Source organism: Venturia canescens, chromosome 9 (genome assembly GCF_019457755.1).
Source record: "Venturia canescens isolate UGA chromosome 9, ASM1945775v1, whole genome shotgun sequence".
Classification (NCBI taxonomy): domain Eukaryota; kingdom Metazoa; phylum Arthropoda; class Insecta; order Hymenoptera; family Ichneumonidae; genus Venturia; species Venturia canescens.
Window position 1 is genome coordinate 19,473,183 of NC_057429.1, and position 14,414 is coordinate 19,487,596.

The following is a 14,414-nucleotide window of genomic DNA, read 5'->3' on the forward strand; positions in this document are numbered from 1 at the left end:
TTTTTATAAATATATCTTAAATATTGCAACAATCTTTTTATGTACATGGTGAAATCTCACATCGTAGAGCAAACTCTCTCAAGCTGACGAGAGAAAAAGTTAGAGAAGAAGGACGTTCGCAGCTTCCAATAATTATTTACACTTAAGTTCTACTGACTATGATATCCCGAAAAAGTGATTTAACTAAAACGAGGGCAAAGCATCGATTCATCGATATCGGATCGATATTCCATTCCGAACTTAAATATCGGGAAACTTCTGTTGATTTTCAGGCCCGTATATGACGTAACGTATGAGTATTTGTATATTACAAATGCGAATTAAGAACTTGGTTTTTTTTTACATTATTGATAAAGCTACTTTCGAGACTCCCGATTCAGTCAATTATTCGTCATAAACATCGCATTTTCAAGATTTCAAAAAATTCAATATCAATCAGTCTACTGAAACCGCAAATTGCGTGTCACGAAAAAGTTTCGTTGAGAAGTTGAATTTTCAAATTTCATTTTTTCACGAAATTCTCAAGTGTTTTGTGTTTTGAAATTCGAATGGGTCAAGTCCGTTCGAATTTCTTGAAACTTTCGAGTTGAGAATTTTGAGTACACGTGAAAATCCGATGAATAAGAGAAAATACTTGTGAATAACGCGCGAAGCGATCCGAAATTTGTGACGAATAAAATTTCAGTCAATATCCTGATTCAGTGGCGCCGTCTCATTACGATTTTGAGCGAATATTCATGACAAGAAATAATCGCATCGTTACAACAACAAAAAACTGAAATTTGCATGCATCATATTTTTCAATTAATTTTTCGTTATCAATAGAGAATGCATCTATTCTCAGTGCTCCAAATTGCAAACATTGAAAATTTTCTCTTCGAATGTGTGATTGACGAAAAAAACAAATGTAAAGTGAAGAATTTGAGGACTTTGTCCACGTAATTTACATCGTTGTTTTTTTTTCTATCTACTGCAAGAAAATTTGAATATTTGCACAGTTATGACGTAAAAAAAAATTCCGAGATAAGTTTTCCTACTGATTTCGACCCATGTTGTTTTTTGAAGTAATTTTGTAACGATTGACCATTTTCGGCCGAGATGATAAATGATCTAAATAAAATATGAATGATAGTGTGTCCGAGTAGTAATAGCGGATGAAAAAACGTGGATCAATTGGTGTAAATCATGCACCTGAGTTTAGCAGTCTCGTTTCTAAGTGCAACGAGTTCGTATTTTAATTTCATGTTTTCTTGTTCCAGGAAAGCGGCTCGGATGGCGATTTCGTCTTCTTTGGCTCTTCTCGCGTCCCGCGAGCGTTTGGCAGCTTCGTTATTTTTTCTTCGTCGCTCCCAATAAGCGGCATCTTTTTCGTCCATTATGGTGCTGGTTGGGAGGCCCGGACTCTTGGTGACGCGTCGCATTTTTATGTTGGTCCCTTCGTTCGTACGCCTGACCGACTCGAGCATTCGTTTGCGGAATTCGGAGTAAGCTTCCGTCGACGTCTGGTCGTACATGAGCTCGGCGCTTCCGACGCTCATGGAGAGTGGATCCTTGGGATAAGCTTTGAAAGGCCTCGGAGCTTTCTTCGACGACTCTTGTGGAGTCATTGAGCCTGTGATCTCGTGGCTAAAGTTCGATGGCGTTGTCGTCGTGGAAACCGGAAGTTGAAGCGACGCTATAGTCTCGACGCCGATCGGCGGCAACGCCAGGCCCGAGAGCATCGCCGCTGGGACCGTTGGAATCGGTAAATTCGAGGGCAACATGGCGTAATGCGGATTCGCACCCTCGCTCGGTGCTATCGACGTAATTTCATTAATTTTGTGGTACATTCCTTCGTGTTTTGGCTTCCTCGGTGAATCCACTTCCGACGGTGGCGTCACCATGAAATTACGCCCTTCGAAAGGACTCTTTCTCTCCGTATCTCCGTAATGCTCATCATGATCGTGCGAATTGTCCTCGTTTGCAGTCTCTATTGATGGGGGATTCGATATCGGCTCTATCGACACCGGACTCAAACTACACGAGGACGAATTTTGCTTCTTACATGATAAATCCAACACCGGTAACTCCGCCAACTGATCGCGCGATGACCTCTTCGGCGTCGACGTGAAATCCAACGCTTGCTCGTTCTCCATCGTCGGTAAGAGTCGGTGATCCATTCTTTTCTTTTTCGACTTTTTTGTCCGTGTTTGCGCTTCGAGTGACCAAATTTGGTGTGGATATTCTGTAATTTGTAAAACAAGTATTTAAAAACTGCCGCTATTTTCGTGCTGTTTCAAGATCAAAGTTTTTGGAGATTAAACAAATGGATTTTCACCGAACGATCATAAATAATCGGATACAATCGAGAGAATTGATATTTTGCTTTGAAATTATTGAACAGAATCGATCGCACATTGGCCCACAAAAATGGCCCTTAACCGAGTAAAGTTGAATGAAAAAATCACTTGCACACGACAGACAAAAACGTTCAGTAATTTCCTTAAATTGGGAATAATTTTACAAATGAAACGAGAGCAGAAATGTATGAGAAGTTAAAAAATTCAGAAATTCGTTTAGTCTGAAATGATCCCAGAAAACTTTTGGAAGAATCGTAACGACACATGAGCTCAATCGACGTGTTAGCTGAAGATAAAATCGAATGAAATTTCTTCTAATATTAAAAATTGTACGTAAAATATTTAGTAAAGTAATTCATTTATTTTTCTCGAAAGAACGTAACTCGTAATTAACGAAGACATTGGCTGAGTCGTAGATTTCGATATGCCTCGAAGTTATTATTTCAAAACTTTCTATCAACGATAATTCTGTTGGAAATACGAGACGATAAGTTCCTTCAACGTGACGAAAAAAAAGTGCACCGAAAAAATCACTCACAACTTTTTGTTTCAGAGGGAATGAAATATTTGCTCGAAAAATCCGATCGAATCAGCGATTCACTGGGACGAACGAAGTTAACAGAGAAGGAATAAAATGTCTGAGAAAATGTTAGGTACGTGTGATGAGCAGCGTTGAATAATAATAGGAAAAACAAACGTATTTATATATTACCTAATGTCAAATCCAAGGTAACTATTGTGGTCACTTGAAATCACAACACAGTTTTCGTCCTCTTCTCTCTCTTAGCCCCGATCCTCCGATTGTTTTTCCGATATTTGAAGCACACACTCGCAATAATTTGTATCGATAACGAATTTCGACGATCACGAATAATCTCGTTACTTTTTTTTCTTGGCTCTATGAAATTTTTTTCATTTCGAATGACTCGCGGTCTGAGTGTCCGAGTCGGTGACGAAAAATCGTTTAATGCTTCGCAAAGGGATGTTCCCGGTCTTTATATACCTCTCAACCCTTGTAAGGAACGATTGGAGCCACAGAGTAGGAGAACATTTTCCGGAACCATTGGGGACCTGGTGGGGGAATTACCGATCGGTCGTTACTGACCAAGAGCTCTGGTTTGACCGTAACCAAAATTTTGGTAGAGGGGCTGGCACGCGTCTGTGAATTGACGATTTTTCAAACACACGCACACACTTGTACGAACCGCTTCGTACGCATGAAAACTTGGCTCGGGTTCACCTCAACTTTACGTCGAATACTTAACGGATCGTCTATCAAAACGTTGATAGAAGGAAACATTATGAACACATTTCGAACGTTACTTTTGATATCCATTCGCTTGTGCCTCGATAAAAATTGTTGTTTTTAAAATTCTCGAAATGAGTATTTTTAGGTTTTTATTTAAACGAAAACGATTTTTCTCTCATTTACCCTGTCGAATAAAATTACTTATTTTTTATTGACACGATCGAATCCTCGCCGCTGGGGTGAATGTTTTTCAAGTGTGAGTCAATTTGACCAATTAATCGAGAACCAAAAATCCCCCAAACATGAAATTCTCGAAACTCGGAAATATTTCAGAGAACTAATTTGCAGCTTCACAAATTCAGATGTTTTCTTTCATTTTAAAAACCGATTAGCTTTCTACGTATACAAAAACATTTAAATAGTTACCACAAATTTCACTGTTTCCGCTTTCAGGCTCAGTTTTGAGGCAAATGGATTTCGAATCGTGGCTACGTGACCGACGATCCGAGAATTCAATGGATTCATCAGGATTCTATTCCATAATAACTGCGCACTCGTTTAAGTGCAATTCTTCATTCATGTGCTGCTTCTAACAATGAGCCGCTAAAATCAGCATTTAAATATGGTCAAATAGGAAAACACTAAACGACTGATCAACAGTTTTCGACAGTTCATTGTGTTCCAACAATTTATACATATTGATCACTATTTTCTACGAGTAACTTGTTCCTTGTATTTGTATTCGTAGAAAGTGACAAATATTTCGAAATCATCGTTCATTTGTCTAAAAATGACAGAAAAACGCGCACATAAGAAATTGTCAATGGTGTTCGATGATTTTGTATACGAACAGACGTTCCCATGCCTCTGAACGTACGATTTTTTGCAACATGGTCAACAACGGAAAATTAGGAAAAAAAATAAATAGAAAATATTGTCATAAAAAAGCGTAAAAATCTTGGAGAAAAAGTGGCACAGATTTATTGAGTTTTGCAATTAGGATAATCTTGTATTAATATTAAAAAATAATAATTGCTGCAGGAAAAGCGTGGATTATCGCCGGATAATTGCAGGTTTAAGCTTGTATTTTCGGATTAACAAAAATGGATATTGAACATGAGTATTAAGGAAGTGAAAAAACGGACGAAGAATCAGAGGGAGAGAGAAAGAGAGAGAAAAAGAGGAAAAAACTTAAAATCAAAAAAAATTCTTAATCCTTCGCGCCGCGTTCCACTGCAGCCAGCAATAACGTTCCCAATAAACAAGCCTGGGTTCGTATGCCCGATTTCCATCGACTTGAAGATTTTTGACTCGTTTACGATAAAAATAAGGGACGAAAAAGGGCTCGGGGGCGAGGTAAATCCTCGAATTTTTATAGCTGCCTATTTTTCGCTCTGTTCAAGTGAAGTTTTTGGCTGTAAAAATGACGAAAAGAAAAAAAACCGCTAACCTAGCATAATTTTCTTTCTCTTGCGGCACATGCAAAAAAAAAGGTTTTTTCGAGGCCAGCATTGAACTGGAAGCAAGGAAGAAAGCGACTGAACGATTTCTCGCGATCCACGAAGGAATAACTGTAGATTTATTATTAAAAGATTATTTACTTGTTGGCTCGTGTTACTGCGCGTTTAAAAAGCCCGAAGTAAATCCCTTTTTCGTTTACAGCCAGATTATGAAAGTTCTCCACCTCCTTGCGCCATTTTCTTCTCTCTCTTCCCCCCAATTTTCCTCACAATGCCCTCAGACATTGTTAGAAATACCTTTTCTCATCTCCCCTCCCCTGTGTGACTATTTATACACAAAGTCCTCGGCTTCGAGTCTCTCTTTCTCTCTCGAAGCTTCGTTTTATTTTTCAACTCTGGATAAATTAATCCATCGGACAAGTTTCGCCACCCCATCGAGTCAGTCTCACCGGATTTTGGAGAAAATCCAGTTACTCGGCCCACTTAATCCTACGCTTCTCTTTCTCTATGGTGCACGCTCAAATATCTAAGAAGATGATTGAAAAGAAAAATTGGCAGTCCCGGAATCGAGGTCTCGCGAAGAAACTAGGAGAGAGAGAGAGAGAGAGACTCGACCGAGACCCGGTAGCCGAGAAAATCTCTACTTGACACTATTATTACTGTTCGTATTATTACGGATACTCCGATCGAGAAAAGGGTTGAATTTAAATGCTGTCAGCACACGAAATAGTATATAACCTTCCGTTCCTTAACCCTTTAGTCACCAAACTTATTCTGCAATATATTTCCAAGCAATTCTCTTTGTTTTCGTCGTCTCAGCAACGATTTATGGTCTGCCCGAACTATCGGACGTTCTCCGAGTCGCCTCTTTCTCTCTCTTTCCTCAGCCTCGACATTCCTGCAGGGAAAACATTACTTTTCGTCACACTGGGAGAGTCGCGAATTTGCGTAAAGACGTCGTAAATTATTTCAATATTTCACTCTCTCTCCCTCTCTTTCTCTCGGTCATTGAGGATATTTGGACGAGAGATTTGTGCTGGAGTGAAATTTGCGAAACTCCGACGTGACCGATGACTCAAAGGGTTAAAATTTCTCTTCGGACGAGGAAAAGCCAAAATTACGAGAGCAAGGCAAAGAGCTAGAGAAAGGGAAATGTGCTGCACGCGTGCAGCTCCCGTCACTTTGCTGCACCCCCCGCAGCACTACGGCAAAGGATAATACTTTAACGGTTTTCTTCTTCATGAAAATCACCGGCATATGGCGTAAATTACCTTCGGTTATTCAAATTTTTCATGGAATCATGTGCAACTCGGATTATTTGTCAGTGAATTTATTGTCAGATTAATATTGTTAGATTTATTGACGACGACCCCCAGCTGTCAGGGCTCGGAATATTTATCGCTGTGTTTTGATCCGCACCGGAAGCTCGTCCAGGAACATTCGGTTTTGTTAATGAGAAAAATATTTTTGTTATTTCATTCGTTCACACGTTTGCGAGTCGTTTTTCAAGTAAATTTTCACTTCGAAAATAATGGGAGATCGATTCTCGTGAATTTCACAACAGGATTAATAGCTTTTACCAATTTCCGGTTTCGAGGACCTCGGAAATCGTTTCGTATGACAGAAAACTCAGCGAAACGGTCGGAAAGTTCTGCTTGGAAAAACGAGAGCATTTTCAAACTCAATTATTCTTTTCTGATTTCAGTTTTATAAACACCATTCGAAGATTTGAGAAAACACGTGTTTTCATAGGAACCAACGAATCTGACGAGTTCTGGCGACATCCAATTTCAGCCTTTCGCGAGGATGGACTCACCGCTGCTTCGTGTGATTTGACTTTATTTGGCAATCGTGCAAAGGAGATTTCCAGTTCTTCAGTGTCCTCTAAAATGATTTTGTAATATCGTGAGCTTTCAAAAAAATTTGGAGCACGTGAAAAAGTGTTTGGCGACGCTGTAAATGTCGCTCGGAAAATCCGAGCAAAAGAAGCCCCTCTCGTTTGGTCTCCTCGACGACACCTAATCACTGGGAACGTCTTGGTGGGAATCGTCGATTTATATCGATGTATGAGCGTGTACATTTGTCCATAAATATCTGCACAGCCTCCTCTAAAAGGAGTTGAAATGTGCGTGGCACTCGTCCGAGGACAGGAGCACACATCCGTGTTTGAGAAGGGTCGGCGCGGTTCCCACTCGCTTTTCGTTTATCCGCATTCAAACGGTAATGCCCGCCTCTTTTTCGATGTATACAAATTTTTGCTCTTTTGGCCACATAACCCACATTTCAATGGTGCCGGTGTGTGTCCTCGAAATTTTCTCGATGGTGCCGAACAACCGCAACCCGTTATTCCGATTTTTCGTCCCAGAAAAAGCAGCACCCCGGCACAATCTGAGAACGCTCTTTTTCGCCCCTCAAATACATTTGCATCTGCCATGACTGAGACCGTAGAATTTTCAAAACTCCCCGATTATTTTTCCTCCACTCTTCTCACTCCTTCCATCGCGTTTCTTTCTCCCTTCGACTCTAACGGGAACTTTTTCGCAACGGATTGTTTGCACGCCGGATTTGCGATTTTCTCTATTCTCCCTTTCTGTCAGCGTAACGTCTCAATTCTCTCGCAGGCTCGCCGTACCTCGTGAGGAAAATCCAAGCACAGATGCGCGCATACGAAGAGAGAGGGTTGCGGTCCGATGCGCTCATTTGAATCGTTTCATTTTACAATCTTTTTCGTATCGCCGATACTTCGTGAGTTACCCTTAAGATCGTGCCCGAAGGATCGTGTTTTATGGGTGTCTATAAATTGGCTCGATTTTTACTTCCCAATTAAAAATATCATCACTCTGAATTAATGTCAGAGCTGTTAATTCAAAATTGTAAACACATTTTATCAACTTATCTTTTGGCGAATTAAATTACGAGCCATTAATTGAACAACTGACAAATTTCATTCGTCCCTGGCTAAAATACTGCAGTTTTTTATGTCAATAATCGTTTTAGAGAGCGCAAAGGGAAATGGATCAAGAAATAAAAAGTTTTAATAAAAGACAGAAGATTGTGACAGAAATGGCTCAAATCAAGAATAAACAAAATGCTGAAATAAGCAAATGTGAGATTGCGAGTCCTCATTTTACCAACTTCCTTCAATCTTTATCGTAATATATTTTTTATGTAAATAACCAATGAGAGGAACCCTTGAAAATTTCAAGTCAGTCGACTAGTCATTTAAACTCTTTGTAAATTTCAAGACTTTCTTAAGAAAATCGTTTCGTGAATGAACTGCCTTAACCACGCTCGGATATTAATATTTCTTCATCGCCACTAAACCGCCGATTCGGTTTTCCGAAATTTCTTCCAAGAGATTTCCGACGTAATACTTTATGGGCGTGAAAAATAGTGCCTTGTAAATGGATGAAAATTTACGCGATGTTTTTACTCACCGGCATCGGAATCGAGGATTTGTTTTTCCGGGTTTTTTGAACGATGGCGAGAAACAAATTTGGTTGAATTCTATGTGCCATCACTGCGAGAAAAAGTAAAGGAAAAAAATCCCCTAAATTTGTCATCAATTCTGATTCTAATTGCAAATAAATGAGCGAGTCGACCATCGAAGCCCGTGTGAAACGGTGGAAGGCCAGCACACAGGCAAAACACATTCTTAAAGGAAAAAATTGCAAAGATTCCGGCTCCATTTCGTCGCCATTCAAAAATATTCACAGTGCAATAATTCCCGCTGAATTTTCGTAGAGTCGCGTAACGGAAAGCGCACCATGTCCCGCTGACATTCCGTTTCGATCCATAGAATATTCACCTGAAAAGGAAAACCACGATCGATCATTGAAAAGTGAATTTCTGTGTACGGCACAAATCGAGTTATAATAGTGACTCAACGCAGTCAGTTTATTTGTGGTGAGAATTCGAAAATGTCTCCTAAACTCGGGAAAGTTTATTCCGGGGACACGAAACAATCCAAAGATTTTCTTCAAAACGGCTGTTCGTTTAAAATACCAATTTTCCCAACAACGAAATTCAAAATTCAATGAATTTTCGACGAAACATTGCATCTTAACGACAATCCCATGCCAACAATAGTTCCTTGTCTAAGTTTCTTTCTAATTACTGAAGTGTGCGCCCCCCCCCCCCCCCCCCCCAATAAACGAAAAGGTCGGCTTCTCCGAAATGATTGGAATCACCCTTTATTTGCGCATCGACGTTACGCACAATGAAGACCCCTAAAAATCCAAAGTTTCGTGAATTACAGACTTTGTGCCTGTGCCCATTCGTGGAAGGTCAATAATCGACGACCACTTTTCCTTTCATACGAATAGTGAAATTTTTATTGCACCTGTTGTCATATTTTTTCGTAAGACTCGGTGCAAGTGAAAGAATTCGAATTCCGAATGTTCCTTGACCGATGAACTCAGCGAGAGGAGAAAACGCGTTGATGTTCGAAATATTTTTTCCCTTTTTGCGTAAGCCCTCAGGGGGAAGAGCTTCGCAGAAAAATCTCGGCGCATTCTTATCCTCGCTCGATCGAATCGAAATCATAAAAGTGGCAACTTTTATTCGAGGGAATAATCAGGTAATTATGAGAACCGCGGTTATAGAAACGATTTCGCCTGCTTCTCCTCACTCTTTTAAAGCACCGAAAAAGATTTTCTGCACGGAGCCTCAACGAAGTAGACCTTAAACCTTATCCAACGCTCTCGAAAGTAGAACAAAGTATTTGATCCCATTGAAAGAGTGGCCCCTGAGCAGAGTCATAAAACAATCATAAGTGCTTTTGATCTCGGATTGTAAAGGCCAGAAATATTTTTACGAACGTCCAATGTGCTCTGAAAACAACACAAAAACGCTATTTTATTATATCATCTTCCAAAGAAATACCATAAAATTTTGCTGCGAACATTTTACACCATTCGTTCGCCCTTTTTTCTCGAATCCCAGCGAAAATCTGACACTTCTGAAGAATTAATTCAATTAAGCCAGTATCTGAGCTCCCAGCCCCGTCGACGCGAACTGTAACGTCTGCGAAAGGTCGCCAACGCGCTGATATTTTCACGCGGCATCCATCCGGAAGCAAGAATAAATAAAACGGCGATCGGGTCATGCAAGTTGAGAAAATTTTGATGTATCTGCGCACACACATCGCTCAACACGGTTTTGCGATTTTTCGAGTTCTCGTAAGCGAATCGAAGACGCTGATTGAATGTCTCGGGCGGTCGTGACAGGAAAAACGCGGCGACCGAACGAGCAGTCATAACGACGACAAAGCGCGTGTATTATGTGGCCGTGTTCTTTGAAAAGGTCGAGGAAACATGCTGTGGGAATTGAGCGGGAAAATATTGTGGAGAAAGGTGGCGCGAAGCAGGTAGAGAAATGCATAAAGTGAAATTACTAAAAGAGTGCAATAAAAGTGGCCACCGCTTTACCGATCCTATTCTGTGGAAATGAACGGCCGACGAATTTTTTCTCTTCTCGAAGAGGCTTCCCGTTTGCTCGTATTTTCAGCGCATCTGGACGCGGCTGGAAAGAAAAAGTCTAAAAACTTTAATTCGTCGAAGGATGAGCAGGGAGCTGAGACAAAGGTGAGATAATTCGCTCCGAAAAACGACTTGGTCGGCATTTTAAAATGGAAAATAATTTTGTTCGAACCGACTGTCGGAGTGCGTCGATCGGGGGAAAAAAATTTCACCGGAAGTGGGACAAGACTCACATTTGGAGGGTGAAGTTTTCGAGTATTTAACAACGAAAGTAATTCGTCAGTGTCTGCTGGGCTCGGGGCAAATATGGTGACGAAGAAATGTTTGGCGCCATGGAATATAAATGAGAAAAAGTCAATGTGCAAGGAACGCTCTTGGGTGCGCGATCACCGGGAGGTCCAGAAGAAAAGTGTCGCAGAGGGAAGGAAGAAGCTGCGGGAGGAAAAAACCATTAGACGCGTTGCAATCGTTGGTGGATCGAGGGAGCACACTTTTTGCTCGAAACTTTGGAGAATGTGAAAAAAAGGGGGACCTCGCGAGGGGCAGCGAAGACGGCGGCCGGATATGCGATATTAAGACGTTTCGCACGATCGTTTCCAGAGCAGCTCGCCCCCTTTCGCTCTTTCAACTTTCTTTACGATGCTCGCGTGGTCGAGGGTGATTATTTTATAATTTATCACTGGGTACAGGACCACCGAGCAAGTTTTGCCAACAGGCTATCGAGATTTGCATACTTCCGGTTGCCCACGCCCCCAACGCCCTCTGTACAAAGGCCTCGAACTTCGAAGTCCCGCAGAAAGAATATTTTTATTCCCATTCTCACTTTCTTTTTTGTCATTTGCTCTTTTTCCCGAGGGCTTTCCACGGGACGTTTTCATTCCTCGCAGAATCGTCACCGCTCGACACGCCCACGATGTTTCTATCTTCTTCAACCTCCCAAAGCGATTGGTCTCGTTTCTCGAGCACGCAAACTCACCCCCTCGCGACCCCAGATCCAACGGGACTCGAGCTACGAGCGTAAGAATCTTTCACACTATTCCACACCTTTTTCGCTCCTCGGGGACTTCGGGACACTACCCGGACATTCATAGATTTCGAAATAACGAATATTTCGATCGCGTGTCGAAGCGAGATCGATGTCTCCGCGGGAAGTACGAAACCGCTCGTATCGCGAGTCGCAATTTTCCGGAAAGCCTGCGCCGATTATGTGAGAATGAAGCGTCCAGATTCGAGCACGAAGAGCAAACTTTTTTAGCATTTTTATTTCTTGTTTTCCCTTTTTTCGTCAACTTACAGCGTTCAATGAAATCATAATCTCAAAGTATGTGCAAACGTAACGGTCGCGTCGAAAAATCGAAAGGTTTTGTTGAAATTTTGTCGAAAACTCTGTGAACAAAAATACAAAGTATTTTCGAGTTTCAACGAAAAATATACTTTTCCCTAAATGTGGAGCACGGGGAGCAGGCCGATGGGTTTTCTGGCTCTTTGAAAACAAACAAAAACGAGCGTGTACTGTAACTCTTTACCGTAAGGCTTAGTAACCAGACACCAAACAGAGTTCCTGAAGAAAAAGAGTTTTTCGCCCTTTCCTGCCGGTCTCTTTTGCTCGCATTCATCGGACGCGCTCGCTCGCGCGAGCGAGCGAAAACGATCTCGTCGCGGGAGTTTTTGTCGCAGGTATATCGGTGAATAGCGGTTTTTCGTCTTTTCAAGTTATTCACGAATCTCCTCCAAAATGGTCCGCGCGCCCCACCGATTTTCCCTTCGTCACAGGATCGCCCTCGGCCTACAGTTTTCTCCGCGTTTCCCGGCCCGTGTGCACTTTCCATGCGAATTTTCGCCTCAATCCTTTCTCACGATTAACTCGGACATCTTGCCGGAACGAGCTTGCAATAATTTAACAAAAAAACTGAGCCAACCGAACGTGAACTCTCGAGGAAGGGGAGCGACATCGGGACCCGGGGAAATTAGCGATTTATTTACGACTCGGCGACGCTTCGAGCACGCGTCGCGTCGATCCGCGAGTCATTGGCAAATGGAATTTGCAAAATTTTTTACAAAATTCAAAGCTTCGAGGCCTTCGTAGGACAAATTTGATCGACGAACACTTTACTTGGATTCGATAGTTTTGTAATTCAAATAAATTTCCGAGTGATCGAGAGTGTGAAGAATTTGGGAAATGCATGTGCCAGAGGATGGGACAGCGCAACGAAACAACGCGATTGAGTGATTGCGGGGAAGCGTACTGAAAAAACCGGTTGGCTTTCGCTCCTTTTTTACCTCGAAGCTCTTCGGAGAGAGCTTTTTCGAGGGTTTTTCTGTTCCTCTCGCTCTTTCCTGTGCTTGCGGAAAAAGAATCGTTGACTCGAGCAGGAAAAAGTGCGATAGAAAGAGACGGAGAGAGGAGAGAGAGAGAGTTCTTGGGATTTTCGGATCCTCGTCCGTGGAGTCGTAAAACAAAATCGTGAAGATCGCGTCGTCCACTGTGCCAGGTACGATTGGAGTTTTAACGATTAGTATCCCCATGGAAGCTTAACTCGCTTTTCCCCACGTACGGAAGAGTCTCTTTTTCCAGCCCGCAAAAAAAGGAGAACGATTTTTATTGCGCCGAAAGAAAACGCGAGGCGAAAAAATATTCGGAAAAGAATTTTACGAGCGGGATTAAGGAGAACTCGATTATAGGAGTAGCGGATTAACTCCAAGTTTTTCTCGCTTTCGCTTCCTCTTTCCGTACCCAATCGTTGCCATCGTTTCCTCTGACTCCGAAAACTGTTTAAATGAGTTAACGACTGTCAGAGTCTTATGGCATTCGGGCCAAAAAAAACATAAGACTCGTACCGAATTATTACACGGATTACGAATATTGTTATCCGTTTGTCGCATTCTCCGTGAGGTTAAGTACGTTCGGGCTCGGCTTGTTCCATCACGATGAAGGAAAAACAAAGTCGCAGGCAGCTCCGACTCCTAAAAACGAGGCTTTTCTTGCTGCACCTCACTGTTTCAAGTCCCTGCATTATTTTATTTGCTAAAATGTTCGAAAAAGGCAGAACATTTATCAAATATGAATGCAGCGATGTTTGCTTGTCAAAGTCACGTGCTGGGATTCGGATTTTCTTGTAGGGTTGCGTTTCCATTTTCATTTGGGCGTTGACAAACGTCGAAGCTGCTTGAAAAAGCGTTTTTACAAATCCCACTTCGATTTTCTCTCTTTTATATACTTTTATTGTTCAAATTTGCAAAATGAAGTTGGAAGCAACACGAAGAGAGGAAAATCTTGGGGAGAACGGACAAAAGTTGGAGTTCTTTCGCCAAATTCCCAAGAGTCGAAGAACAAACGTAGAATTAAGCAAGAGAAAATCCTTAAAGAAAACAAAAGTCCGGCCAAATATTTGTCCACCTTGAGTGCCTCGAGAGGCTTCAAACGAGATTAACAAGACTTAAAAAATGATTGACCCAGTCGAGAGGCTGTTCAATGACTCGGCTTATCTTGGCCACAGGAAAAAAATGGCGTGCCAAGCGCCACCCACTTACATCATTAGAGATCGTGGACGAAGGCATCGGATGAGCAAACAAAGGCGAATGGGCAAGCGACGATGACCAGCCAAAAAGGGGTAATACGGCGAACACACGCCGCGCGTTAACCATTGTGCAGGATTATTCGAAATGCATTGCGAATACACATTGCGAACGCATTTTGTAAGTTGAGCCTCCGTCATCGTTGTCCGAGCGCGAAACCAAATGGCCGACGATGCGGTTCTCATTTTTTTCTTCGAAATCAACGTCTCAAAGTGTGCACACACTTTCTGCGCACTTCGATGAGGACCGTTGTCGTTTTCGATACTCTTCAAACTCACAATTAATAAACATAATCGAATTGTCTTTGGTA

At 41.8% G+C, this 14,414-nt stretch overlaps 1 protein-coding gene and 1 long non-coding RNA gene across 6 annotated transcripts; one reads left to right on the plus strand and one right to left on the minus strand.

Moving 5' to 3' along the window:
• Window positions 1-2: 2 nt before the first annotated feature.
• Window positions 3-3,289, minus strand: LOC122416021 (protein giant-like). Of its 2 annotated transcripts, none has more exons than XM_043428680.1 (2): window positions 3,052-3,289; window positions 3-2,224 (listed from the first exon to the last, which is right to left on the minus strand). In XM_043428680.1, the coding sequence occupies exon 2, from the start codon at window positions 2,157-2,159 to the stop codon at window positions 1,170-1,172; it is 990 nt and encodes a 329-aa protein (XP_043284615.1). In that variant the 5' UTR covers window positions 2,160-2,224; window positions 3,052-3,289; the 3' UTR covers window positions 3-1,169. The 2 variants fall into 2 exon arrangements, with proteins under 2 accessions (XP_043284615.1, XP_043284616.1); XM_043428681.1 differs by lacking the exon at window positions 3,052-3,289 and adding an exon at window positions 2,878-2,999.
• On the plus strand, window positions 1,631-7,912 carry LOC122416026 (uncharacterized). 4 transcript variants are annotated; one of them, XR_006262047.1, is made up of 4 exons: window positions 1,631-1,744; window positions 1,967-2,140; window positions 2,893-2,992; window positions 4,042-4,708. It is a non-coding gene; the product is annotated as an uncharacterized lncRNA (long non-coding RNA). The 4 variants fall into 4 exon arrangements; XR_006262046.1 differs by having other exon boundaries at window positions 1,688-1,803; XR_006262048.1 differs by lacking the exon at window positions 4,042-4,708 and adding an exon at window positions 6,754-7,912 and having other exon boundaries at window positions 1,710-1,823.
• The last annotated feature ends 6,502 nt before the right edge of the window (window positions 7,913-14,414 follow it).

What these genes read in the sequence shown, in the direction of transcription:
- LOC122416021 (XM_043428680.1), bottom strand. Translation starts at nt 2,159, where the DNA reads ATGGATCACCGACTCTTACCGACGATGGAGAACGAGCAAGCGTTGGAT.